The 27927-nt window shown below is 43.4% G+C and overlaps 1 protein-coding gene across 5 annotated transcripts in view; it reads right to left on the bottom strand.

Moving 5' to 3' along the window:
• Positions 1-27927, bottom strand: part of LOC130358323 (cyclic nucleotide-binding domain-containing protein 2-like) — a 290442-nt gene that overhangs the window by 213950 nt on the left and 48565 nt on the right. For all 5 annotated transcript variants that reach the window (XM_056561431.1, XM_056561432.1, XM_056561430.1 and 2 more), the window contains one exon: positions 12611-12773. In XM_056561431.1, the coding sequence (XP_056417406.1) occupies positions 12611-12773 (163 nt within the window). The remainder of the gene's footprint in view (positions 1-12610; positions 12774-27927) is intronic.

Raw genomic sequence — 27927 nt, 5'->3', positions numbered from 1 at the left:
TCTAAAAGAGAAAGAAGGAGCGCTCCATCCAAATATCAAGTAGGCAACTGTCTGCTGCCCCCAAGCTTTTAAATTCAACAATCGATTGGTGGCACTGGTGGTGCTGACAGACCCAGCAGGAACCATAAGAGGATTTATTTACCAAGATGTAACGCGATTCGCTGCGCATGCGCAGCTTCCTCAAACATAACAAAGTATAACACGGTAGACACTTATATAGCAAGATAATTAACTATTTCCTATCCAAATAATATATGGATAGGAAATAGTGAATGCTCTTCCTGTATAAGTGTCTACCGTGTTACACTTTAGTATGCCTGAGGAAGCTGCGCATGCGCAGCGAAACGCATTGCATCTTGGTAAATAAATCCTTTTATGGTTCCTGCTGTGCCTGATCTGGGTCCGCCATCGCCTCATGAATCTTGTTACTATCCACATAGAAGCCTACACCATTGGATTGCTGAAAGGGCTGAGCAAGGCTGTGTAAACATACTGCATTCAATGTATAAGTCCTTTTTTCTTCGAACATTGTTTTTAATTGTATAGCAATATAGCAAAATATTGAACAGTAATATACCGTATTTTTCGCCGTATAAGACGCACTTTTTCTTCCCCAAAACTGGGGGGGAAAGTTGGTGCGTCTTATACGGCGAATACCTGCGGCCATCAATGGCCGGGACCCGCCGCTAATACAGGACATCACCGATCGTGGTGATGCCCTGTATCAACCCTTCAGATGCGGCGATCAAAGCTGACTGCCGCGTCTGAAGCGAAAATAACACTAACCCGGGTGCTCAGTCGGGCTGTTCGGGACTGCCGCGGTGAAATCGCGGTGTCCCGAACAGCTTACAGGACACCGGAGGGAACTTATCTGCCTCCTTGGTGTCTTCTCCGTGCCGGGATCCCCTGCGCTCTCCTTCGACGTCATCGCGCACGCCATCATCCAATAGGAACGGCATGCGTAGCGGCGTGATGACAGCGACGTGATGACGTGATGACGCGACAGAGAGCGTGGATCCCGGGGAAGAAGAAGTCCGGAGCGTCGGGGACGCGGCGACAGCGATGGAGCGACATCCAGGGCACCGGTGACGGGTCCGGAGCGGCGGGGACACGTGAGTACTACCTCCTATACCAGTGGTCTTCAACCTGCGGACCTCCAGATGTTGCAAAACTACAACTCCCAGCATGCCCGGACAGCCGTTGGCTGTCCGGGCATGCTGGGAGTTGTAGTTTTGCAACATCTGGAGGTCCGCAGGTCGAAGACCACTGTTGGGTTCAGAATCTTAATTTTTTAGATTTGGCACCTATAAATTGGGTGCGTCTTATACGCCGGTTCGTCCTATAGGGCGAAAAATACGGTACACATATATAATGAAATCATGGGACTGGAGTACAGGCAATGTATGCCACTGGGTGCTTAATATTCCCCAAACCCATTTCCTGGGGAACAATAGTGATGAGCAGCATAGGCCATATTGGAATTAGCCATATTTTGCTAACATATGGATGAATGTTTGTTCTATATTTGTGAATTTCGCACATTTATTCACTTTTTTTCATGCGAAATTCGAATGAAATTTGCAAAATGCGCATGCGCGATTATATCTTTCAACTAACTACTTTCCTATTGTTTGCTAGGGATGTTGCTAACATCTGACAACTGTATTTGCATCCTTCTCATTGGCCCACAAGCTAAAGGAAGGGAGGGGATCAGTGTCCCCTGGAAGCTCCGAATATTCCTGAATTTCTGGGAGAATGCTATGGTATATATATATCGGCATATTTTTTTAACCTTTATGTTGCCGGTGTTTAGTGGTGGCCATTAGAGATGAGCGAATTTACAGTAAATTCGATTCGTCACGAACTTCTCGGCTCGGCGGTTGCTGGCTTTTCCTGCATAAATTAGTTCAGCTTTTCGGTGCTCCGGTGGGCTGGAAAAGGTGGATACAGTCCTAGGAAAGAGTCTCCTAGGACTGTATCCACCTTTTCCAGCCCACGGGAGCACCGGAAAGCTGAACTAATTTATGCAGGAAAAGTCATCAACTGCCGAGCCGAGAAGTTCGTGACGAATCGAATTTACTGTAAGTTCGCTCATCTCTAGTGGCCATGTATATGAAGGTACATAAAATCATGTTGTCATTAATTTGCACCAAGGAAACATCAAGTCGTAGAAGATGGACCAGGACTTTGTAAATGTTTAAAGTAGAGTAATGGTTTTTATACACAATCACATGATTAATGGCACAACAAATTCTAAATGGGTTCTAGCAAATGAAGAAGTTTGAGCACATTAAGCCTCGGGATAAGGGAATATTAATTAATCTGTACAATGTAATAAATGAAACACATTCTATTCCTAGCAAAAGACATCATAAAATATGAAATATAGCAACAGTACTGTGTGCAGAGGAATATGTTTGCATAATACTAGGCCTGGAATTGTGAAAGACCACATAAACCAAAGTCTTAATTGATGCGCCATCCTGCAACCTGATCGGAATGACAATGACTAGAGGGCGGTCTGCCACCGACTAATAGTAAGAATTACCCTCAGCTCCAATACTGTCATTAAAGGGGTTATCCAGGGGAAAAAAAATCTTTAGCAACTGGCTCCAGAAAGTTAAACAGATTTGTAAATTACTTCTATACATTTTTTTTAATCCTTTCAGTACTTATGAGCTGCTGAGGTTGAGTCGTTCTTTTCTGTCTATGTGCTCTCTGATGACACCTGTCTCAGGAACTGTCCAGAGTAGAAGCAAATCCCCATAGCAAACCTCTTCCCGAGACAAGCAGAGATGTCAACAGAGAACAACTCAACTTAAGCAGCTGATAATTATTGGAAGGATTAAGATTTTTTTTTATAGAAGTAATTTACAAATCTGTTTAACTTTCTGGAACCAGTTGATATTAAAAAAAAAAAAGTTTTTTTTCCTGGAATACCCCTTTAAGATGGTGCAATTCCAATGATGACCCTCAGTTATTTCTAGGTTGTGGCTTCCATCCCTATGGTCAGTGACAGGTTGCAGTTGTAAGAGTGACCATATGCGTCTCATTGTTTCCATCTACATGTTGTCTCTGTATATTTACTCACATATGACATCTCTAAGAGGGTGTCACATTGGAAAGAACTGGAACAGTGAATGTTAAGAAGAAAAAAAAAAAACACATACCGGATGTATAATTGTTTTTAGACACTTCTCTGTAAAGGCCTGCAAAAGTGGTGGTGCCTACTACTCTCATATGACAGAAATATAAATCATGGTTGCTAAAATGGGAGCATTTAAGCCCCACCTGAGACAGCTTGGCAAGGCTCTTGAACCACCCTTTTTTTGGTAGCGATATCACAAACCGGCTCATTGGATTGTCCTGGCAAAAGCGAGACTGATGGTGCCACGTCAGGTAGGTATACGTGCAGTCTTGAGCTGACTCACACTCTATTCCTGCCTTTTGGGGTGACCACTTACAATAACCCCTTAAAGGGTACCTCTCATCAAAAAAACTTTTGATATATTATAGATTAATGTATGCAGAATAACTTTACAATTGCATCTTATTAAAAAATATGCTTCTTTCTATTTAATTTTCCACTTTGAAGAAATGACCACTAGGGGTCTCCCTACCAGTCCTGGCAGCAAGCATTTCAGACTCATGCTGGAGTCCTAAACACTACGAGCTGCCAGTCTGCTTTGTTCACAAAGGAGAACACTCAGAGCTGCCAGCCTGCTTTGTTCACAGCCTGTGTGGCTGTGAACAAAGCAGGCTGGCAGCTCTGAGTGTTTAGGACTCCAGCATGAGTCAGAAATGCTTGCTGACAGGACTGATTGGGAAAAATACAATAGAAAGAAGCATATTTTTCATTAACATGCTATTGGAAAGTTATTCAACATTCATTAATCTAACATATATCAAAAGTTTATTTGATGAGAGGTACCCTTTAACCCCTTAAGGACCAAGGACGTACCGGTACGTCCTTGGTCCTGCTCTTCTGATATAACGCGGGGTTACACAGTAACCCCGCGTCATATCATGGCGGGCCCGGCGTCATAGTGAAGCCGGGACCCGCCTCTAATAGCGCGCAGCGCCGATCGCGGCGCCGCGCGCTATTAACCCTTTAGCCGCGCGCTCAAAGCTGAGCCGCGCAGCTAAAAGTGAAAGTGAAAGTTCCCGGCTAGCTCAGTCGGGCTGTTCAGGATAGCCGCGGCTAATCGCGGCATCCCGAACAGCTGACAGGACAGCGGGAGGGCCCCTTCCTGCCTCCTCGCTGTCCGATCGCCGAATGACTGCTCAGTGCCTGAGATCCAGGCATGAGCAGTCATGCGGCAGAATCGTTGATCACTGGTTTCTTATGAGAAACCAGTGATCAACATAGAAGATCAGTGTGTGCAGTGTTATAGGTCCCTATGGGATAACAATGATCAGTGTGTGCAGTGTTATAGCTCCCTATGGGAGCTATAACACTGCAAAAAAAAAGTGGAAAAAAAAAAGTGAATAAAGATCATTTAACTCCTCCCCTATTAAAAGTTTGAATCACCCCCCTTTTCCAATAAAAAAAAAACACAGTGTAAATAAAAATAAAAACATATGTGGTATCACCGCGTGCGGAAATGTCCGAATTATAAAAATATATCATTAATTAAACCGCTCGGTCAATGGCGTGCGCGCAAAAAAATTCCAAAGTCCAAAATAGTGCATTTTTGGTCACTTTTTATATAATTTAAAAATGAATAAAAAGTGATCAATAAGTCCTATCAATGCAAAAATGGTACCGTTAAAAACTTCAGATCACGGCGCAAAAAATGAGCGCTCATACCGCCCCATACACGGAAAAATAAAAAAGTTATAGGGGTCAGAAGATGACAATTTTAAACGTATTAATTTTCCTGCATGTAGTTATGATTTTTGCCAGAAGTCCGACAAAATCAAACCTATATAAGTAGGGTATCATTTTAATCGTATGGACCTACAGAATACATATCAGGTGTCATTTTTACCGAAAAATGTACTACGTAGAAGCGGAAGCCCCCAAAAGTTACAAAACAGCGTTTTTTTTTTCAATTTTGTCGCACAATGATTTTTTTTCCCGCTTCACCATAGATTTTTGGGCAAAATGACTGACGTCATTACAAAGTAGAATTGGTGGCGCAAAAAATAAGCCATAATATGGATTTTTAGGTGTAAATTTGAAAGAGTTATGATTTTTTAAAGGCAAGGAGCAAAAAACGAAAATGCAAAAACGGAAAAACCTCCGGTCCTTAAGGGGTTAAGGACATTTTTTGCACATCTGACCACTGTCACTTTAAGTATTAATAACTCTGGGATGCTTTTACTTTTCATTCTGATTCCGAGATTGTTGTTTCCCAACATATTCTACTTTATGTTAGTGGTAAATTTTCGTTGATACTTGCATCATTTCTTGGTGAAAAATTCCAAAATTTGATAAAAAATGTAAACATTTTAAATTTTTATTTACTTTGAAACTCTCTGCTTATAAGGAAAATGGACATCCCAAATAAATTATATATTGATTCACATTTCCAATATGTCTACTTTATGTTTGCATCATAAAGTTGACATGTTTTTACTTTTGGAAGACACCAGAGCTTCAAAGTTCAGCAGCAATTTTCAAATTTTTCACAAAATTTTCAAAATCGGAATTTTTCAGGGACCAGTTCAGGTTTGAAGTGGATTTGAAGGGTCTTCATATTAGAAATACCCCACAAATGACCCCATTATAAAAACTGCACCCCTCAAAGTATTCAAAATGACATTCAGAAAGTGTGTTAACCCTTTAGGTGATTTACAGGAATAGCAGCAAAGTGAAGGAGAAAATTCAAAATCTTAATTTTTTTACACTCGCATATTCTTGTAGACCCAATTTTTGAATTTTTACAAGGGGTAAAAGGAGAGAAATCCCCCCAAAATTTATAACCCAATTTCTCTTGAGTAAGGAAATACCTCATATGGATGTAAAGTGTTCTGCGGGCACAGAAGGGTAGGAGTGACAATGGGAATTTGGAGAGTGACTTTTGCTGAAATGGTTTTTGGGGGGCATGTCACATTTAGGAAGTCCCTATGGTGCCAGAACAGCAAAAAAAAAAACACATGGCATACTATTTTGGAAACTACACCCCTCAAGGAACGTGACAAGGGGTACAGTGAGCCTTAACACCCCACAAGTGTTTGACGACTTTTCGTTAAAGCAGTGTGCCTCCAGCTGTTGCAAAACTTCAACTCCAAGCATGTACGGTCTGTCAGTGCATGCTGGGAGTTGTAGTTTGCACCATCTGGAGGCACACTGGTTGCGAAATACTGAGTTAGGTAACAAACTCAGTGTTTTGCAACCAGGGTGCCTTCAGCTGTTGCATAACTACAACTCCTAGTATGCACGGACAGCCAAAGGGCATGCTGGCAGTTGTAGTTATGCAACAGTTGGAGGCACATTACTACAACTCCCAGCATGCCCTTTGGCTTTCCGTGCATGCAGAGAGTTGTAGTTATACAACAGCTGGGGGCACACTTTTTCATAGAAAAAAAATCTGCTTCCAGCTGTTGCATAACTATAACTCCCAGCATGCACAAACAGTCCAATAGCATGCTGGGAGTTATAGTTGTGCCTCCAGCTGTTGCAAAACTACAACTCCCAGCATGCCCTTTGGCTGTGCATGCTGGGAGTTGTTGTTTAGCAACAGCAGGAGGCAAACAGGCCTCCCCTCCTGCTGTATCCTGCAGCTCTTACTGCTGCTGCTCCTGCCGCTGCTCCTGCCGTTCCGATCCTGGCGCTGCTTCTGCCTGAGAGGACCCCCGCTGACCTCCGCCGAGGTAAGTAAGGCCCCGATCGCCGGCCCGATCACCGGTGATCACCGCACAGCAGGTCAGTGATTGGTCGGTCGCTCTGACCGACCGATCACGTGATCGTGAGGTGGAACCCATGCCACCTCACTCCTGCTGGTAAAGGGTGATAGCAACCGTCTCGGACGCCACCTATCACCCTATTTTTTCCTGGTCACCGGAGACCCGAATCGCCGCTAATCACATGAATTGTCCAGCGATTTGCGGAGGGGGGGATCTCAGGATGACACCAGGGGTTTGCACTCTGTGCCTGCAGAATGATTTCAGCAGACATCCTGGTCTGGTCCCCACCCGGCGAGCGGCGAGGAACCGGAATTTCCACGGGTGTACAGGTAGGAGAGGTGGGGGGGACAATGTTGGAGGCTGGACAGGTGAATTCCACCTAACCTTTTGTTATACAGATAATGGCACCAGATAGCACCTTCTTCTGTTGTCTTTAATATATAATAGTATAGTATATAGTATTGAGATTATTTGATTTATTGATTTAAGATTTCCTATATGATATTAATTATTTTGTCACCGAGCTGTTGAAGGCACCATGAGACCAAATACAACACCATGACGGTATTGTATAGAGTCATACAATGGGGAAATCCAATGAAGTTATACCGTAAAGGCATCCTATAGAGTCGTATCATGAGGGCATCCTATAGAGCCGTATCATGAGGGCATCCTATAGAGTCGTATCATGAGGGCATCCTATAGAGTCGTATCATGAGGACATCCTATAGAGTCGTATCATGAGGGCATCCTATAGAGTCGTATCATGAGGGCATCCTATAGAGCCGTATCATGAGGGCATCCTATAGAGCCGTATCATGAGGGCATCCTATAGAGTCGTATCATGAGGGCATCCTATAGAGTCGTTTCATGAATGCATTCTATAGAGCCGTATCATGAGGGCATCCTATAGAATCGTATCATGAAGGCATCCTATAGAGCTGTATCATGAAGGCATCCTATAGAGTCGTATCATGAGGGCATCCTATAGAGCCGTATCATGAAGGCATCCTATAGAGCTGTATCATGAGGGCATCCTATAGAGTCGTATCATGAGGGCATCCTATAGAGTCGTATCATGAGGGCATCCTAGAGTCGTATCATGAGGGCATCCTATAGAGCCGTATCATGAAGGCATCCTATAGAGCTGTATCATGAGGGCATCCTATAGAGCTCTATCATGAGGGCATCCTATAGAGCCTTATCATGTGGGCATCCTATAGAGTCGTATCATGAGGGCATCCTATAGAGTCTTATCATGAGGGCATCCTATAGAGTCTTATCATGAGGACATCCTATAGAGTCTTATCATGAGGGCATCCTATAGAGTCTTATCATGAGGGCATCCTAGAGCCGTATCATGAGGGCATCCTATAGAGTCGTATCATGAGGGCATCCTATAGAGTCGTATCATGAGGGCATCCTATAGAGTCGTATCATGAGGGCATCCTATAGAGTCGTATCATATAGGCATCCTATAGAGTCATTCCATGAAGGCATCCTATAGAGTCATACCGTGAGGGCTTCATATAGAGTCATACTGTGAGGGCATCCTATAGGGTCATACCGTGAGGGCATCACATAGAGTCATGCAGTGAGGGCATCCTATAGAGTCATACCGTGAGGGCATCACATAGAGTGATACCGTGAGGGCATCACATAGAGTCATACCGTGAGGGCATCACATAGAGTCATACTGTGAGGGCATCCTATAGGGTCATACCGTGAGGGCATCACATAGAGTCATGCAGTGAGGGCATCCTATAGAGTCATACCGTGAGGGCATCACATAGAGTCATACCGTGAGGGCATCACATAGAGTGATACCGTGAGGGCATCACATAGAGTCATACCGTGAGGGCATCCTATAGGGTCATACCGTGAGGGCATCACATAGAGTCATACCGTGAGAGCATCCTATAGAGTCATACCGTGAGGGCATCACATAGAGTCATACCGTAAGGGAATCCCATAGGGTGATACCGTGAGGGCCGCCTATGGAGCCAATTAAGTAAAGCAGCCATTCTTTCAAAATGTGACATTGTTAAGTAGGCAGAAACAGTTAACTCATTAGCATATCTTCTAAAAAAAACTATGCAAATTTTACCGGAGAGAAGATACATGCAAGGTTTTACTGAAGAGACAGCATGAAGCTGTAAGGTTCCCCTTAGTTCTCTACTATTACATTGTAATAAGTGCAGAGAAATCCTCGGCTCCCATTAATTGAGAAGCCCACCGGTATGGGAGTCAGGTGTCACCAATTAGCGAGCGTCTTCTCTACACCGATGGATCATGCGTTCGCTTCTCCTCATGACTGCGCTCTTGGAAATTGCTCGGAGCCGTGAATCTCTGAGGTTTTAGCTGCCAACAGGGATTCCAGGCTACTGAACTCCCTTTCTCCCTGAAAGTTTCTCTTCACGATTTGCATTAATTTACTTCCAAGTCTCATTTTAAGCCCCGTAGCTCTGCTCCTATTCTGTGGGATCGGCTGCTGTTTAGCTCTTGGAAGAATTACCAGCTTTACCAGCCTTTAAAAGTTGCACATTTGTTCATGTTTATGACTTAAGGTGGGTGAACACTTCCAAAGCTATGTGTTACGACTAAGGTCATTCGCCGTACTCCAATTATTCCCAATCCATGCAATGGGAAGTAGGGGCTTAAATGGGTTATGCACTTAGTAAAGACCTATTCCCTATCCAAAGACTTATCCCCCATGATCATCAACTTATCCCCTAGCCTTTGGATAGTAGATATGTTTTTGTAAAGATCCTAACCTCTTTAAAAGAGAACTGTCAGTGAATGAACAGAAAAGAAATACAAATCAAACCAATATTTGGTTTGACCACCCATTGCCTTAAAGGGATACTCTGTTGGAAAACAAATGTTTTCAAATCAACTGGTGCCAGAAAGTTAAACAGATTTGTAAATGACTTCTATATAAAAATCTTAACTCTTCCAGTACTTATCAGCTGCTGTATACTCCAGAGGAAGTTGTGTAGTTATTTTCTGTCTGACCACAGTGCTCTCTGCTGACACCTCTCTCCAGAGCAGGAGAGGTTTGCTGTGGGGATTCACTTCTACTCTGGACAGTTCCTGACACAGACAGAGGTGGCAGCAGAGAGCACTGTGGATGTAGGCTGCATGATGATTATGTGAGTTGGGCGGGTAGACCTGCTTATTTGGAGTCCGACGGCCGGCATACTGCTTCCAAAAGCTCCAGTTTGAGAAGAATTTATAGCTATAATGGTTACTCAGTTTTTTCTTGTTAAAGAATTTGAAAAAGCTATGGCTGGCCACCACCCAGCAAAGAGTAATAGTGATCGCAGTGATTTACACATACATTGTTAATACATAGAATATCTGACTAGACCAGCACTAACTACCCTAATACTGACCCATACAAGCAGGAATCTTAATCCGAACAGCTACAGTAGGTTCATTTTCAGACATGATGGGATTTGCATGCCCCCCCCCCCCATAGGCTTGCTTTGAGGGGGTGGGTGCATGATGTCTGATGTCTCAAGGGGGAAGAGCCGTGATGTCACAATACTCCAGCCCCGTGTTCATGATGCATTAGACACGGAGCGATCTTCGCTCTGTGCAGCTGAGATAAGTGGGTGCTGCATGACAGATTGCAGGGGTCCCCAGCGGCAGGACCCCCGCGATCAAACATCTTATCCCCTATCCTTTGGATAGGGGATAAGATGTCTTAGGGCCAGAGTACCTCTTTAAGGACAATGGACGTAAATGTACATCCTGATGTGTTGGTAATTAACGCATCAGGACATACATTTACGTCCTGTACATAATGCTCGCATCATGCACGGCAGATCCCGGCTATTATCAGCAGCCAGGGACCGGCCAGTAATGGTGGACATCAGTGATCGTGCTAATGTCCGCCATAAACCCCTTAGATACCGTGATCAATACAGATCACGGCATTTACGGCAATGCGAGCATTTGAATGGATGACATCAAGCTGACATCAAGCAGACCAGAGAAGAAGATCACCGACAATACTGATCAGTGCTATACCTATACATAGCATTGCTCAGTATATGCAATAATAATTGCTATAAATAGTCCCCCATGGGGACAATGAAAGTGTAAAAAAAATAGTTAAAAAAAAATGTGAAAAAGCCCTCCTGCAATATAAATTTAAATTGCCCCTTTTTCCTATTTGATCCCAAACAGCGTAAAAAAAAAAAAAAAAAAAGATTAATAAACATATTTGGTATCGCCCCGTGCATAAATGTCCAAACTATCAAAATATAATGTTAATTATCCTGTACGGTGAATGGCATGAATGTAAAAAAACATTAAAAAATTGATGGGTTTTTCTCACATTTTATTCCCCCCCCAATTTTTTTTTATAAAAAGCAATTAAAAAGTTAGATATACGCAAGTGGTACCGATAAAAAGTACAGATCATGGTGCAAAAAATTAGCCCTCATACGTCCTGAATAGGTAAAAATGAGAACGTTAAAAATTGTCAAAATAGAGTGATTTTAAACATACTAATTTTGTTAAAAAGTTTTTTTTTTTTAAGCAGTACAATAATAAAAAGCAATTAACATGGGTATCAGCGAAAACCAAACCCTCAAAAATTTGCTAAATTGTGGTTTTATTTTCAATTTCCCCACACAAATAAGATTTTTTTGGTTGCGCCATACATTTTATGGTAAAATTAAAGGTGTCATTACAAAGTACAATTGGTCACGCAAAATACAAGCCGTCATATAGGTCTGTGGATGGAAATATAAAAGACTGTAGGAAATGTAGGCAGCCTTACAGAACCATTTCAGTGGTGAATTTAAATGCAAAATAGAGTTTAACCCATGCCTGCCACATCAGTTAAAACAGGTAAGCAAAATGCATATACAAGAACCTATACATTGTTCTTTGATTATAGCCTATGCTGCACTGTAAGAGAAAAAAAAAAAGAACCGGAGTGCCAACAGAGAGAACCAATCACTGTCAAATTTGCTAGGACAACTCCTCATTTGTGAAATGAAAACCCGACTAGATTTTAGTTCCATGCCCACCCTGGACTCTATTCTAGCAACTTAACAGCACCTACTGATAGTGAATATGTCCAGCTCCTGAAGTATAAGAGCAGCACATATTTTGGGTGGGAAAAAAAGATAAAAAGGTGTGACACGGTGACAGTGACTTCACTCCAGCACCAGCAGCCTAACTATATGACCAGGTGCAGTGATCAAACACCACACTCTCAGCCCAGTATTCTGTGGAAATAAAGGCAGCATTACAGAACCATTTCAGTGATTAATTCACATACAAAATGGAGCCTAAACTATGCCTGAATATTAGCTAAAGCAGGTGAGCGCAAGGCATACACAAGAACCTCTACATTATTCTATAATAATAATAATACATTTTGTCTCCTTATCAAGTATATCCAAAAAATTAATTCACATTCATGTAGGCAAAATGGTGGGTGCACTTTAAATTGCTTAGTGTTTTTAAACAAAGTTTTGTTTGCGCAGTTTCATTTCAGGCAGAGCTCAGGTGGCGCGGTGGCACTGAGCCATGTGTTGTGATTTTTGCGTGAGAGTTTTCATTAAAGCTTTGATTGATTGATTTTAAATCAGCACCGGGCCCCTGGATGTCTCCCCCAGCGCACAGAACATAAATTGGAACGTATTACTCATTATAATTTACAAACATCCACTTATCTGCGGAGCTGCTTATTCCAACTCAGCCAATGCAGGCGGCATAATAAACGGCGGCTACATACCCCAAAGTACTTCCCTTTCTTGAGGAAGGCCACCGTCTTGGAGAAATGCTCCCCCGTCTTCTTGCTACGCGACACTTTGGTGACTACGGTTGTGCCCGAGAGAATCAGGTAGAAGTTCTGAGCGACGTGACCTTGTCTTATGATCACTCTTCCAGGCCCGAAACTATAAAAACAAAATTAGTGCAATTTGTTACAATGCAAAGCACATCCTGCCGGAGAAGTCGTGGCGGTTTAATGGCTGTGCGCTGCATAAATATTAAAATCAGCAAAGCACGTTAAAGATATCACGCTCCATTTTAACAACTGTCTGGCACTTGTTCAATAAATAAGAATTAGCAGGAAATAAAAATAAAAAAAACTTTCCTTTTTCCCTCGTAACTTTCGGAGATATGCAGTTCTGCCAATAGCGTCCTGGAATACTTACAGTATAAGGCATACGCCAAATTTCAGGCTGTCGGGGGGAATGTGTTTTCAGATAATTTGTTTTAAAGTTTCTCGAAGAAACTAATGCCCAAGGGTGCACCAAAATGGCGCGTCTATACTTAGCTGCTTTCTATACGGCTGCACTTTCATTGGAATTAATTGAAAGATTAACCCTTTAGGACACAGTAAACTTTATTTTTTTATTCTAAGCCTTCTAAGAGCCATAAGGCTAAGTTTCAACATCGTAAAATGTACCAACGTGTTTTATTTTATTTAAATATATAAATATTGTTTGAATTTCACTCAGGGGGTTAGCTCCGGGATCGTTCCTTGACACAGCCACAGGACATGTTTCTTCTTCATTCAGCTGAAAAACAGAAATTCTTTATGCAAGGCTAGCGCCTCGCCAGCTTTATTTGATAGGTTGCAGGAGAAACAAAAACATAACGCAGGAACAAACAGAATCCTAGGCATCTAGCCACTGACCACACATTAGTCACTTCCCTCTCTATCCACTGGGAAGCTAGTCTCCACCAGCATAAAACACAAGTTTCCTGCAACCTTTACTCACTGTTCACGCACAGCATTGGCTGCCTCTTGTTGTGTGTACTAAGACTCCTTGTCTTGTCAACTTTACTGTTGTGGGTCCCTCACAGTGCCTGGCTATGTGCTCCTCGCAAGAACCTCTGCCTCCCCCTTTACAGCCACCTTGTTGTCTTCTGGGGAGAGCCCAGACCATTCTGTTTCCTTTCCTTATATATAGGCTTCCCACACTTCTGCTGGCCTCATTAATTATGCACCTGATGAGAGTCTCTGCTAACTCACCTAGGATAAAGGTCTTGGAAAACACCCTTTCATTGCCCTCAAACCTGCCTCAATGCCACTATATCTATAAATATATATATATATATATATATATATATATATATATATATATATATAGGCACTTTTTTTTTGGCCAGTTACAGAACAAAAAATATGTGCATGACATAAAATATATCAGTGCATTTTACAATTTTTGAACTTTGCCTAACTCATGAAAAAGTGTGATACAAAGATACATACTTTTCAATAGCACCCTTTTTTTTAAATATAAAATGTAATGCAAAACCAATAAACCAATGAACCCTTATAAAAAATTTTTTTCTTACTACATTCTGACCCCTGTAACTTTTTAGACTCAATGCTGTATGTTGTCTCACGTTTGGTCTAGATTGGATTTTTTTTTTAATCTCTTCTGGGATGTAAAGTAAAAAGCACATTTGGCATTGGGTATTTCATCTTTTTCATTTACGGCATTCACTTTTTGGGATAAATAACTGTATTTTAATAGTTTGGACACCATTTATGTAAAAGAAAATAAAAAAATTTGAGTTTCCATTTTGTTATTTGGTTAATGGGAAAAGGGGAATGATAACATTTTTTTAGGATTTTTGTTGTTATTATTATTATTATTTTGTTTATTACATTTTTAATAAAGTTTTACTATGCCATCACCTAATTCCTTTTACAGTTCACTGCAATACCTATTGATTGCAGTGAACTGTCAAACTCCTGAACCTTTGTTGCAGCCTGCCATCTTGGCAGCCACAGAGACCTTTATGAGGCCCCTGACTTCCACTTATCAATTGTGTCACTAGGAGGAAAGGGCCTATTAAACCTTAGAATGACTGGCATGAGGCAGCTAACTACCTAAATGCTGCTGTCACCATCTGACAGACATCAGGAGTAAATCACTGGCATTGGTGCAAACATAATTACTGGTCAGATTTAGTCTTAGTTTTATTTTCAGGAAAAAAACTGATTCGGTTTGATAAATGTCTCTGACTACCAAGGGATATAGATGTACTCAGGGTAGATAAATAATCACAAGTAAATTACAGTGAAAAAGACTACCATTAAAGTGTCAATATAGGTAAAAAGGTACTCCAGCCCTAGACATCTTATCCCCTATCCAAAGGATAGGGATAAGATGTCTGATCATTGGGGTCCTGCAGCTGGGGACCCCTGCAATCTCTCCTGCAGCACCCACTTGTCATCAGCTTCACAAAGCGAAGATCGCTCCATGTCTGATGACTCACGATACAAGGGCCAGAGTATTGTGACATTACGGCTCCGCACCCTCGTCACGCCCCGCCTCCTCAATCTAAGACCAAAGGCTTGCATTCAGGGTGGGGTCGTAACGTCACAATACTCCGGCCCCTGTATCGTGAGTCATCAAACACGGAGTGATCTTAGCTTTGTGAGGCTGATGACAAGTGGGTGCTGCCCCAACGATCAAACAACTTATCCTAGATGTCTAGGGCCGTAGTACCCCTTTAAGAAATAAAATACAACTTTTATTGGGTATGCATTAAAATGGCCCCAACATGTAACTGAGCCCCTAACTTAATAACACAATATACAAAAAAACACATACTGAAGTTGGTTGAGAGTAGTGAGAACTAGTGATGAACAACAGGGGCCATATTCGAATTTGCGATATTTCGCGAATATGTCCTAATATGTCCTATGTTCGCGAAATTCACATATTCGCTATGTTCATTTTTTTTTTTCGTAATTAAATTCACAATTATGGCCCTCATTTACTATTCTAAACCCGACTTCTTTTGTCGGGTTTTTTTGGCGCATCTTTGTCTGCGCCATGTCGCAGACATCGTGCGCCAGTCTGCGACACGATGCAACATTTTTTCCCGACGGACCCGATGTGGATTCTCCCAAACCCGAAAAAGGGGCGTAACCCGACATTTCTGAGCTTTCCCACGTATTTATAAAGGTTTCCAACCCGAATTTGTTGAATTGCTGTGGATTTTTTCCAGACAACTCAGAGGAGTTGGAAACCAAAACCTACAAAACCCACGTGCGACAAACAGGATGCGACATAATAATAAATACCAGGGGAAAAAAGCAGTCGGGTAAGAAAGCAACATAGACTTACAACCCGATTTTCTAAGTAAATGAGGGCCTATATCTTTCACCTAAAAGAAGGGAGGGATCAATGTCCAGTCTCGGAGTGCCGACATTCGCATAAATTCGCGCTCAACACTAGTGAGAACTGTCACACTCACGGAATATAATAGCCTGTATAAGGAGAGGTCGTGCTGGATAAAGGAACCAGGAGGAGTGCAGCATAAAATCAAGCTGGGTTTATTAGATGCAACGCGTTTCGCTGCACTTGCGCAGCTTCATCAGGCGCAAGCGCAGCAAAACGCGTTGCATCTAATAAACCCAGCTTGATTTTATGCTGCACTCCTGGTTCCTTCATCCAGCGCCGACATCTTCTACCATACGGTCAAATTGCCTGTCTCTTGCCTCCGAGGAGGGCTGCGGATGAGGACACAAGTACTTACAGGCGCTTCCCATTGTTGTGTGTGTGCACACAACCAACTCTGGTAAGCGGCGTGGGATAGATCTATTCCCTTTCCCTATGGGCCTGACCTGCTGATCCTGCACATGGAGGCGTTATGACCCTAACCCGAAGTGGCGGCCATCACACCCACTCCATATAAATCTATAGGAAAGTCGGAAGATAGCCGAATGGCTCTCCAATAGAGATACATGGAGGGGGCATGCCACGCCGTTACCAGGAAGAGCCGTGGCTTTGTACAGAATATTGCGGGGGGTCCCGGTGGTCAGACCCTCCGCAATCTAAAACTAATCCCCTATCCTGCGGATAGGGGATACGTTTTCTGTAATTTTAAGTATAAAACATCTCTTTGAAGCATCAACATTAATGTTTTGGAGTATAAAGTGCCTGGCTTCAATGGCACATTAGGGCTGAACAGTATCCCGAAGAACAAATCCTCGATCTCAAAGGCTGGAGATGAAACTAGGTCAGTGTTTTCATGTACGTTCGAGTTGTTCTATTTGATCATGAAGAAAAGCTGACTTAAGCGTCTGTCAGACATTATCAGTCTTCCCAAACCTGTGAACTCCATACCGAGCTCCCACTGATAATATGACATTAAACCAAGCTGCGCCACAACCTTTTTGGAGATTGAGTGGGAGATTTATCAAAACTTGTGTAGAGGAAAAGTTTCTAAGTTGCCCATAGCAACCAATCAGATCGCTTCTTTCATTTTTAAAAAGGCCTCTGTGAAAGTGAAAGAAGCGATCTGATTGGTTGCTATGGGCAACTGGTCAACTTTTCCTCTGGACAGGTTTTGATAAATCTCCCCCATGAGAGACAAATTATAATTATCTCCAGTAAAGTCTATATAGGGGGAGATTTATCAAAACCTGTGCTGAGGAAAAGATTAATAGTTGCCCATAACAACCAATCAGATGGCTTCTTTCATTTTTCAGAGGCCTTTTAACCCCTTGAGGACACAGCCCATTTTCACCTCTACGACGCAGCCCTTTTTTGCACATCTGACCACTGTCATTTTAAACATTAATAACTCTGGAATTCTTTTACTTATCAATATGATTCCGAGATTGTTTTTTCGTGACATATTCTACTTTAACATAGTGGTAAATTTTGTGGTAACTTGCATCCTTTCTTGATGAAAAACCCCAAAATTTGATGGAAAAAATTGAAAATGTAGCATTTTTCTAACTTTGAAGCTCTCTGCTTGTAAGGAAAATGGATATTCCAAATATTTTTTTTTTGGGATTCACATATACAATATGTCTACTTTATATTTTCATCATGAAATTGACAAGTGTTTACTTTTGGAAGACACCAGAGGGCTTCAAAGTTCAGCAGCAATTTTACAATTTTTCACAAAATTTTGAAACTCGCTATTTTTCATGGACCAGTTCAGGTTTGAAGTGGATTTGAAGGGTCTTCATATTAGAAATACCCAATAAATGACCCCATTACAAAAACTGCACCCCCCAAAGTATTCAAAATGACATTCAGTAAGTGTTTTAACCCTTTAGGTGTTTCACAGGAAAAGCAGCAAAGTGAAGGAGAAAATTCAAAATCTTCATTTTTTACACTTGCATGTTCTTGTAGACCCAATTTTTGAATTTTTACAAGGGGTAAAAGGATAAAATTTATACTTGAATTTGTAGCCCAATTTCTCTCGAGTAAGTACATACCTCATATGTCTATGTAAATTGTTCGGCGGGCGCAGTAGAGGGCTCAGAAGCGAAGGAGCGACAAGGGGATTTTGGAGAGTACGTTTTTCTGAAATGGTTTTTTGGGGGCATGTTGCATTTAGGAAGCCCCTATGGTGCCAAAACAGCAAAAAAAAAAAAAAATGGCATTCACATTTTTGCAAGGGTTAATAGCAGAAAATACCCCCCAAAATTTGTAACCCCATCTCTTCTGAGTATGGAGGTACCCCATAAGTTGACCTGAAGTGCATTACGGGCGAACTACAATGCTCAGAAGAGAAGGAGTCATATTTGGCTTTTTGAGAGCAAATTATGCTCGGGGGGCATGTCAAATTTAGGAAGCCCCTATAGTGCCAGGACAGCAAAAAAAAAACGACATGGCATACAATTTTGGAAACTAGACCCCTCGGGGAACGTAAAAAGGGGTTAAGTGAACCTTAATACCCCACAGGTGTTTCACGACTTTTGCATATGTAAAAAAAAAAATTTTTTTTTACCAAAAATGCTTGGTTTAGCAAAAATTTTACATTTTTAAAAAAGGTAATAGCAGAAAATACCCTCCAAAATTTGAAGCCCAATTTCTCCCGATTCAGAAAACACCCAATATGGGGATGAAAAGTGCTCTGCTGGCGCACTACAGGTCTCAGAAGAGGAGTCACATTTGGCTTTTTGGAAGCAAATTTTGCTCTGGGGGCATGCCGCATTTAGGAAGCACCTATGGTGCCATGACAGAAAAAAAAAAAAACATGGCATACCATTTTGGAAACTAGACCCCTTGAGGAACGTAACAAGGGGTAAAGTGAATCTTAATACCCCACAGGTGTTTCACGACTTTTGCATATGTAAAAAAAAAAAATTTTTTTTACACTAAAATGCTTGTTTTCCCCCAAATTTTACATTTTTACAAGGGATAATAGCAGAAAATACCCCCCAAAATTTGTAACCCCATCTCTTCTGAGTATGGAAATACCCAATAAGTGGACGTGAAGTGCACTGGGGGCAAACTACAATGCTCAGAAGAGAAGGAGCATCATTGAGCTTTTGGAGAGAGAATTTGGCCATGTGCATTTCCAAAGCCCCCCCGTGGTGCCAGAACAGTGGACCCCCCCACATGTGACCCCATTTTTAAAACTACACCCCTCATGGAAGGTAATAAGGGGTGCAGGGAGAATTTACACCCCACTGGCATTTGACGGATCTTTGGAACAGTGGGCTGTGCAAATTAAAAATTTTATTTTTCATTTTCACAGACCCCTGTTTCAAAGATCTGTCAGACACCTGTGGGGTGTAAATGCTCACTGTTCCCCTTGTTACATTCCGTGAGGGGTGTAGTTTCCAAAATGGGGTCACATGTGGGTATTTATTGTTTTGCACTTATGTCAGAACCGCTGTAAAATCAGCCACCCCTGTGCAAATCACCAATTTAGACCTCAAATTTACATGGTGCACTCTCCCTTCTGAGCCTTGTTGTGCGTCCCCAGAACACTTTGCGCCCACATATGGGGTATCTCCGTCCTCAGGAGAAATTGCGTTACAAATTTTGGAGGCTTTTTTTCTTTTACCGCTTGTGAAATTTTAAAGTATGGGGCAACACCAGTATGTTAGTGTACAAAAATGTTTTTTTTTTACACTAACATGCTGGTGTAGACCCCAAATTTACCTTTTCATAAGGGGTAAAAGGAGAAAAAGCCCCCCAAAATTTGTTAGGCAATTTCTCCCGAGTACGGCGATACCCCATATGTGGCCCTAAACTGTTGCCTTGAAATACGACAGGGCTCCAAAGTGAGAGCGCCATGTGCATTTGAGGCCTAAATTAGGGATTTGCATAGGGGTGGACATAGGGGTATTCTACACCAGTGATTCTCAAACAGGGTGCCTCCAGCTGTTGCTAAACTCCCAGCATGCTTGGACAGTCAATGGCTGTCTGGAAATGCTGGGAGTTTTTGTTTTGCAACAGCTGGAGGCTCCGTTTTGGAAACACTGCTGTAGGATACATTTTTCATTTTTATTGGGGGGGAAGGGGTGGTGGGGGGGGGCAGTGTACGTGTGTATATGTAGTGTTTTACTCTTTATTTTATGTTAGTGTAGTGTAGTGTAGTGTTTTTAGGTTACATTCACACTGACGGCGGATTACACTGAGTCTCCCGCTAGGAGTTTGAGCTGCGGCTGCTGCAGCTCAAGCTTGAAGCAGGGAACTCACTGTAATCCGCCGCCAGTGTGAATGTAACCTGTACATTCACATGGGAGGGGGAGGGGGCAAAACTACAACTCCCAGCATGCACTGACAGAACGTGCATGCTGGGAGTTGTAGTTTTGCAACAGCTGGAGGCACACTGGTTGGAAAATACTGAGTTAGGTAATAGAACCTATTACCTAACTCGGTATTTCCCAACCAGTGTGCCTCCAGCTGTTGTAGAACTACAACTCTCAGCATGTACTGATTGTCAAAGGGAATGCTGGGAGATGTAGTTATGCAACAGCTGGAGGCACGCAAGTACAACTCCCAGCATGCCGAGACAGCCATTTGCTGTTCCTGAATGCTGGGAGTTGTAGTTTTGCAAGATTTAGAGGGGTTCAGTATGGAGATCACTGACAGTGGTCTCTAAACTGTGGCCCTCCAGATGTTGCAAAACTACAAATCTCAGCATGCTAAGACAGCAAACTGCTGTCTGGGCATGCTGGGAGTTGTAGTTTTGTAACATCTGGAGGGCTACAGTTTAGAGACCACTGTCAGTGATCTCTAGCCTGAACCCCTCTAAATCTTGCAAAACTACAACTCCCAGCATGCCAACACAGCAAACAGCTGTCAAGGCATGGTGGGAGTGGTAGTTTTGCAACATCTGGAGGGCGACAGTTTAGAGACCACTCTCTAAACTGTCGCCCTGCAGATGTTGCTAGGCAACAGACTCCCGGACACGCGGCGTCATACTCACCTCCACCGCCGCCGTGATCACAGCCGCCGCCGGGTAAGTGACCGCCGCCGCTACTACACGGTTCCCCCCGCTGTGCCCGGACACCGATGGGTGGGCATAGCGGAGGGGAACCGAACTTTAACCCCCCCGCCCCCAGTCTGCTATTGGTCGGCCGCTCGACCGATCAATAGCAGGGATAGGAGGGGTGGCAACCCTGCCACCTCACTCCTATCTCTTCAAGGGGGATCGAGGGTGTCTTGGACACCCTCGATCCCCCTTATTTTATCGCGGAGCCGCCGTTGATGGGCAGGGGGAGAGCGCTCCCCCTGCAAACACCATAGATGCCGTGATCAGAACTGATCACGGCATCTATGGGGTTAATGCTGCCGGGACCGGATCGCGGCCCCGGTAGCTGCGGTGGGACTCCGGCTGTGATTGACAGCTGAGTCCCACCCGCGATCTCCTGCGCTGCCCGCGGCAGAGCAGGAGATCGCTTGGACGTATGCATACGTCCATTTGTGCAAATGTGTAATTCCCCTGGACGTATGCATACGTCCAATAGCGGGAAGGGCTTAAAAAGTGAAAGAGGCAATCTGATTGGTTGCTATGGGCAACGGGTCAACTTTCCCTCTACACAGGTTTTGATAAATCTCCCCCTGTCTCTCTGCCATCCCTGCACATTAGGCATTAGACCAGCGGTTCTTAACCTTGTTGGAGGGGCTGAACCCCACCAGTTTCATATGCGCATTCACCGAACCCCTCTTAATTGGAAAAATAAAATATGATTTTTTTCAAATTCAAAACATAGGAGGTATATATTTAAGTATATATTTATACATAGGTGCACAAAATGAACAAAACCATTAAGAACAAAACCATGAAAACATGATTTTCACACGAAAACATAATGAATAAATATTAATTATGTTTTTGCGTGAAAATCATGTTTTCATGTCTTTCAGAGACCAGTTCAGAAATGCGCGGCTTTACCTTGGCAAGTGCCACTCTCATGTCATTTTCGCAACAATGGCAGTGTTCCCCCACATTAGGCAGGCAGTGTTCCCGCACATAATGTAGGCCAGTGGTCTTCAACCTGCGGACCTCCAGATGTTGCAAAACTACAACTCCCAGCATGCCCGGACAGCCAACGGCTGTCCGGGCATGCTGGGAGTTGTAGTTTTGCAACATCTGGAGGTCCGCAGGTTGAAGACCACTGATGTAGGCAGTGTTCCCCCACAGACATACAGCCTCCAGCCATATACAGTGTATGGCTGGAGGCTGTATCCCTGTGTACTGCCCACGTCAGTGCTCCGACCACCGCTCCGGCTATAGCAGAAGGTCTCGGGACCGGTGGTCGGAGCACCGAAGATGACGTGCCGCTGGTCACTTACCAAGCTGACCGGCGCGCGTCTTCCTCCTTCTCTATCCTCCGGTCCTCAGCGCCTTAGTTACCATGGGCGCACGCATGGGACGTCAGTGATGTCCCGGTGTGCGCTATGTCCCGGCGGCCCTGCGTTTTTAAACTTAACGCGGGGCCGCAGTGAGTTAATAGTGATGGAGGGGAATTGCCCCGTCGCTACAGGACGGGCAAACACTGGCTCTGCTCGGGGCCCCAAGCAATTGCTGGGTTTGCCTGTCCTGTTGCGACCTCCCCCGCCGAACCCCCGGGACTGACTCACCGAACCCCTGGGGTTTGATCGAACCCAGGTTAAGAACCACTGCATTAGAGAAAAATGTACTCGGGGATGGATAATAGGGAGGAAAAAAGAGGCAAATGCCCAGATGCCCCCATGACTTGGGGGCCTACACCATCTTATCCACTATTCTTTGTATAAGGGATGAGATGTCTATGGCCGGAATACCCCTTTAATATAATTAAAACAGAGCCCTGACCACTATAGAAATATATTAAAGGGGTTCTCCGCCCCTAGACATCTTATCCCCTGTCCAAAAGATAGGGGATAAGATGTCAGATCGCTGGGGTCCCGCTGCTGGGGACCCCAGGGATCGCCGCTGCAGCACCCCGCTATCATTACTGTGTAGAGCGAGATCGCTCTGCACGTAATGATGGGCAATACAGGGGCCGGAGCATCGTTACGTCACGGCTCCGCCCCTCGTGACGTTACGGCCCGCCCCCGTCAATACAAGTCTATGGGAGGGGGCACAGTCGCCACGCCCCCTGCCATAGACTTGCATTAAGGGGACAGGCCGTGATGTCATGAGGGGCGGAGCCATGACGTCATGCTGCTCCGGCCCCTGTATCACCCGTCATTACGCACAGAGCGAACTCGCTCTGTGCAATAATGATGGTGGGGTGCCGCAGCGGCGATCCCCGGGGTCCCCAGCAGCGGGACTGCGGCGATCTAACATCTTATCCCCTATCCTTTGGATAGGGGATAAGATGCCAGGTGCAGAGTACCCCTTTAAGAAATAGATTAGCCCAAAAGTTTTTACCTGTTTAGTAGAGGAAAACGCTCGTTCCAGGACGAGCTTTTATTTTGAAGAAGGTACGTAAAATATATTCAGTAGTTTTAAAAGTTAGTACATGCACTTGGTGATTGGGTTAAAAAATCCATATAGTAGATACTGTATACATTATAAAGCTCTATCAAACATGCCTCCACAAAATCCCAATGTTTAGAAGTTCAATGATATTTCTGCACCTTCTGTTACGCTTCATCGTGGAGATTAAAGTCCTCGCCATATTATGGCTGAAGTATCTATTACAGTCCTCGCCTAACACTCGCAAATTTTCCAGTAGCTTAGAAGTACAGAGCAGCGTGCGGAAAGGTCGATGCAAAGGGCAACGTAGAAAAAGACAACTATAGGAGACCGCATGTTTGATATTAATTCTTTGTAATGAACAGTATGGAGGGAACACGAACAAAAGACCGGCAGAAAGGGCAGCACAGAGTTATGACTTCTCTACCCGTACTTTGAGTTGAACCATAAAAGATGGGGAAAATGTTTCTTTTTTTTAAGCTTAAATTACAACGATATTTTTGGCCGAGATGTATGTCGCTTATAAAGAGAATATTGGAAGAAAAGAGAGAAAGTTCTTAGACTTGACAGCATATAGCAGATCAATGGGGTCAAGAGGAGGCATTACATGTATCCATGAGGCCCCTTAGCAAAATTTGGAAAAGGGTCTTATTTTACCATAACCATCATTAGCCACAAGCATGTTCAGATGATGTTGTTTTCATTCCTTAAGGTGTCCAACACACGCATGTAACTCTTCCACTACTTCATACAGTGATCTATAATTCCCCTTAGACCATGGGCCACTTTTACAATGAAAATGAGCACCTCATATGTCTGATCGTGGGGGTCCTGCCACTGGGGACTTCCGCGATCTCTCCTGCAGCACCCCCTATCATCGGGTGCACAGAGCGAGCTTCGCACAGTGCCTGATAGCTGGCGATGCAGGGGCCGGGGGATCGTGACATCACGGCCACACCCCTTCATGACATCACACTCTTAATGCAAGTCTATGGGAGGGGGTGTGACGGCTCATAAAATAGTCCAATAAAATTATTTTATTCCCCATAAATGGCTTCAAAAACAAACTTTAGCTCTATTGAACCAATGGTATAATGACCCTTAGTTCCCACACATATAAAATGTAAGGCCGTAATTGTTGCAACCACAAAAAAGGTTTCAGGCCCTTTCTTTTCACCAGTTTGTTCCATATTCCACCTATTGTTGCTTTAAAAAAAAAAACTCATGTTTTTCAAGATGTAAAATTTAGCCCAAAAACATTGTGTTCACATAGCCTAATAGTTACTCCCATGCTCCATGATAGGCACATCTGACAGGGTCTACATTAAGACTTCAAATCATTTTTCTTCCATGGCCTCACCCACCTAACCATAATGATGCCCACAGCAGTTGATTTTTGTCAAGAGTGACATGTACTGTAGGTTGTATAGGAAAAAGAGTCGGCACTTCTGTGGTGGGTGGTGCACGTGGAAAATACAGGCATATAGAACAAAAAGTCCCAGCACTCACCAAGTTGCAAGCCAATTTGTATTTACTGTACACAGGGAAACAGGACGCGTTTCGGCAAAGCCTTCCTCTGCTGTCTAGACAGCAGAGGAAGGCTTTGCCGAAACGCGTCCTGTTTGCCGAAACGCGTCCTGTTTCCCTGTGTACAATAAATGCAAATTGGCTTGCAACTTGGTGAGTGCTGGGACTTTTTGTTCTATATGTACTGTAGGTTGTCACCAGTGATGGCCATGGAAGATCCAAGACCAGCCAAAGAAGCCCCATAATGGCCATGTCACCTCTAGTAATTGCTACCATGCCCTCTTGCTATATACATAAAGTTAGCTCAAAACATAGGCAAGCGGTTCCCTTGGGGTGCACCCCTTTGTAGTGTGACTGGCAGGTAAAAGTCAGGGAGCCCTTGTTGTTGTGGGTGCAGTATACCAGACACAGGTAGGCGAGGAGAAGGTGTAATGCTACTTGCAGGTGATGCAAACTGTCTTTTAACTCCAAGCTAGTGATTCTGAAGGGGTCACCCACCTATTCATAGTTATGCCTACAGCAGTTGATTTTTGTCAAGAGTGACATATAGGCTGTCACCAGTGATGGCCACAGAAGATCCAAGACCAGCCAAAGAAGCCCCAGTGATAGCCACTGTACCTCTAGTAATTGCTGCCCTCCTGCCATAGACACGGTTAGGCCAACACTTAACGTTTTCCTTGATCCTCCACCTTCTGTTGCAATAAGGAAATGAACTTGTAACCTACTTAGTAACATTGAACCTGTTAAAATTGGTACTATTAGGCCCCATCCCAGGAAGTCGGGTACATTGTCACTTCCTGTTCCTCTGCACAGGAACAGGAAGTGCTAGGTTGGACTTTGAGCTGGGCCTAGCAAGCATTCCATTACAAGCAAAGCAAAGTTACCGGATATTCATTTTTGCGTCACCATCATTGATGACCTCAGCATGTCGAAATGGTTGTGTGAGGCCTTCACGATAATGTGAGGGGGGTCTTTGGACCAGACTATGTTTAGATTAAGGGTGGTAAATCAGGCAGCTGATATATTCTTACTACAATTTTTTTAACAATTTTCTTAAAACTACAGAAAATATAGGTGAAGCTGACATGTCGGAATGAGGTCTAATGTAGTGGGGGAAAACGGTTCTACTGCATATATTTAAGGTGTCAGCAGTAGTTCAATTACCCATTACTACGCATGGAAATGTGCCGCTCCTGATAATTGACATTCATTTTACATAGTTTTAAGTAAGAATACATAAAGAAGATGCCTCCGAGGTTTCAAAAGCCTGATTTACTTTAATTTCATCTTTGAAGAATTCTCATGATACTCCATTAAAAGTTGAATGATGGGAATAAAAAAAAAAATGAATTGATAACGTTCAATCCATTACACTCAGCGGCGGGATAAAAGGACATTACGTGTTCAGATTATTCCACTTGTGAATTAAAAGTGTTCTTAATATTGTGTTAATTCTGGAGCAGAATCATTTTCCAAAGCTAAACAGTTGGGGTTGGTTGTATATGTCTCCATAGAAACCCCATAGACTTTAGGTCCCGTTTGCATCATGTTAGGAGCTATGTGGTGACCAAAGGGTACATGCTGGAACCTGTAGTTCTACCCTAATATAGTATGTCACAGGTAGCTTTAAAGGGGTACTCCGCCCCATAGGGGATAAGATGTCTGATTCCAGAGATCCCTCTGCTGGGACCCAGTGTTCTGAATGTTATTTTCAGAATGCTTGGTTTGGGCGGCCAGGGTCGTGACACCAAGCCACGACCCCTCGTGATGTCAAGTCACACCCCTTCATTCATGTCTATGGACAGTGAACGCTCAGAAATGTGTTGGTCCTACCAGTAATATCGTAGATATGCATATCATAACAATCTATAATGCAAATAGCTCATTTTATGTTCCACCCACCTTCTAAAAATATATGACTTTGACCTTAAAGGGGTACTACTGTGCTGACTGTGGTAACCACGAGTGAAACCCGCGACCGCCACTACGCTTGGGTTAGCTACTTGGTTCTTGGGGGGGTTATGAATATGAACCCAGGGTTGGATGGTATTAACCCTTAATGTCACGTGACGCCACTGTAGATTTGGTATCTACCGGGGTACTACAGGTCCGGGGAACTCCGTCTCCCCACAGGCTTGCAAGGAAAGAATTGACTCCACACTAGGTTGCAGTTTAACGGAGGCTTTACTAACTTGAAGATAGGTGGTATAATCTCCACAGCGCTCAACCTAAGTCTCCCAAAGGTTTAACAGACTGTCTCTAGAGGACCACACAGCTTGCAGTGCCTGGCCTTGATATTGCATATATGCTTGGCTCTTACGGCCGGACTAGGAGTTTTAGGTCTGCGCTATATTAGTCTTGAGATTAAAGTCACTTATTGAAGTGTCGGTAGATTTGTGGCTTTTCGCCGGAAGATAATGAATTGTCCTTTAGGAATTCTCTGATCAAGGCTGAAGTAAAGGCTTGATATTAGTTGGGGTTACTTCATGCTTTTCTTATCTCTCTCTCATCTTTGCTCTCACCCCTCTGCGGATTCTTCACTCTGAACTGAATGAATTGCTTTACTCCTCTCCTCCTACTCCACAACACCACTCCAGAACTCCTCTACACAGGAAATGCCCCCCTTATAAGGGAAAGCTAAACTAAAGCCCATTGGCCAGGAAGCTGTGGATCATAGAGTTGTCTGTATCCCCTTTAGGATTTACAATAAAGTTACATACAAGTAATAACATAATATAACACCTTACACAAAAGTTTAGTCTAGCCCTCAGTCCCCCACTCTCACATACCCTGACTAAACATGAGGTTGCTAGGTAACATACTTAAAGCTAAAGACACCTAATAAAGGATTGCTAAGTTATAACAGTACAAATACACATTAGAAATGGT

The sequence above is a fragment of the Hyla sarda genome, chromosome 2 (assembly GCF_029499605.1).
Source record: "Hyla sarda isolate aHylSar1 chromosome 2, aHylSar1.hap1, whole genome shotgun sequence".
Lineage (NCBI taxonomy): Eukaryota > Metazoa > Chordata > Amphibia > Anura > Hylidae > Hyla > Hyla sarda.
The sequence above is the reverse complement of the archived record's forward strand: the minus strand, read 5'-3'. Positions and strand labels throughout refer to the sequence as shown.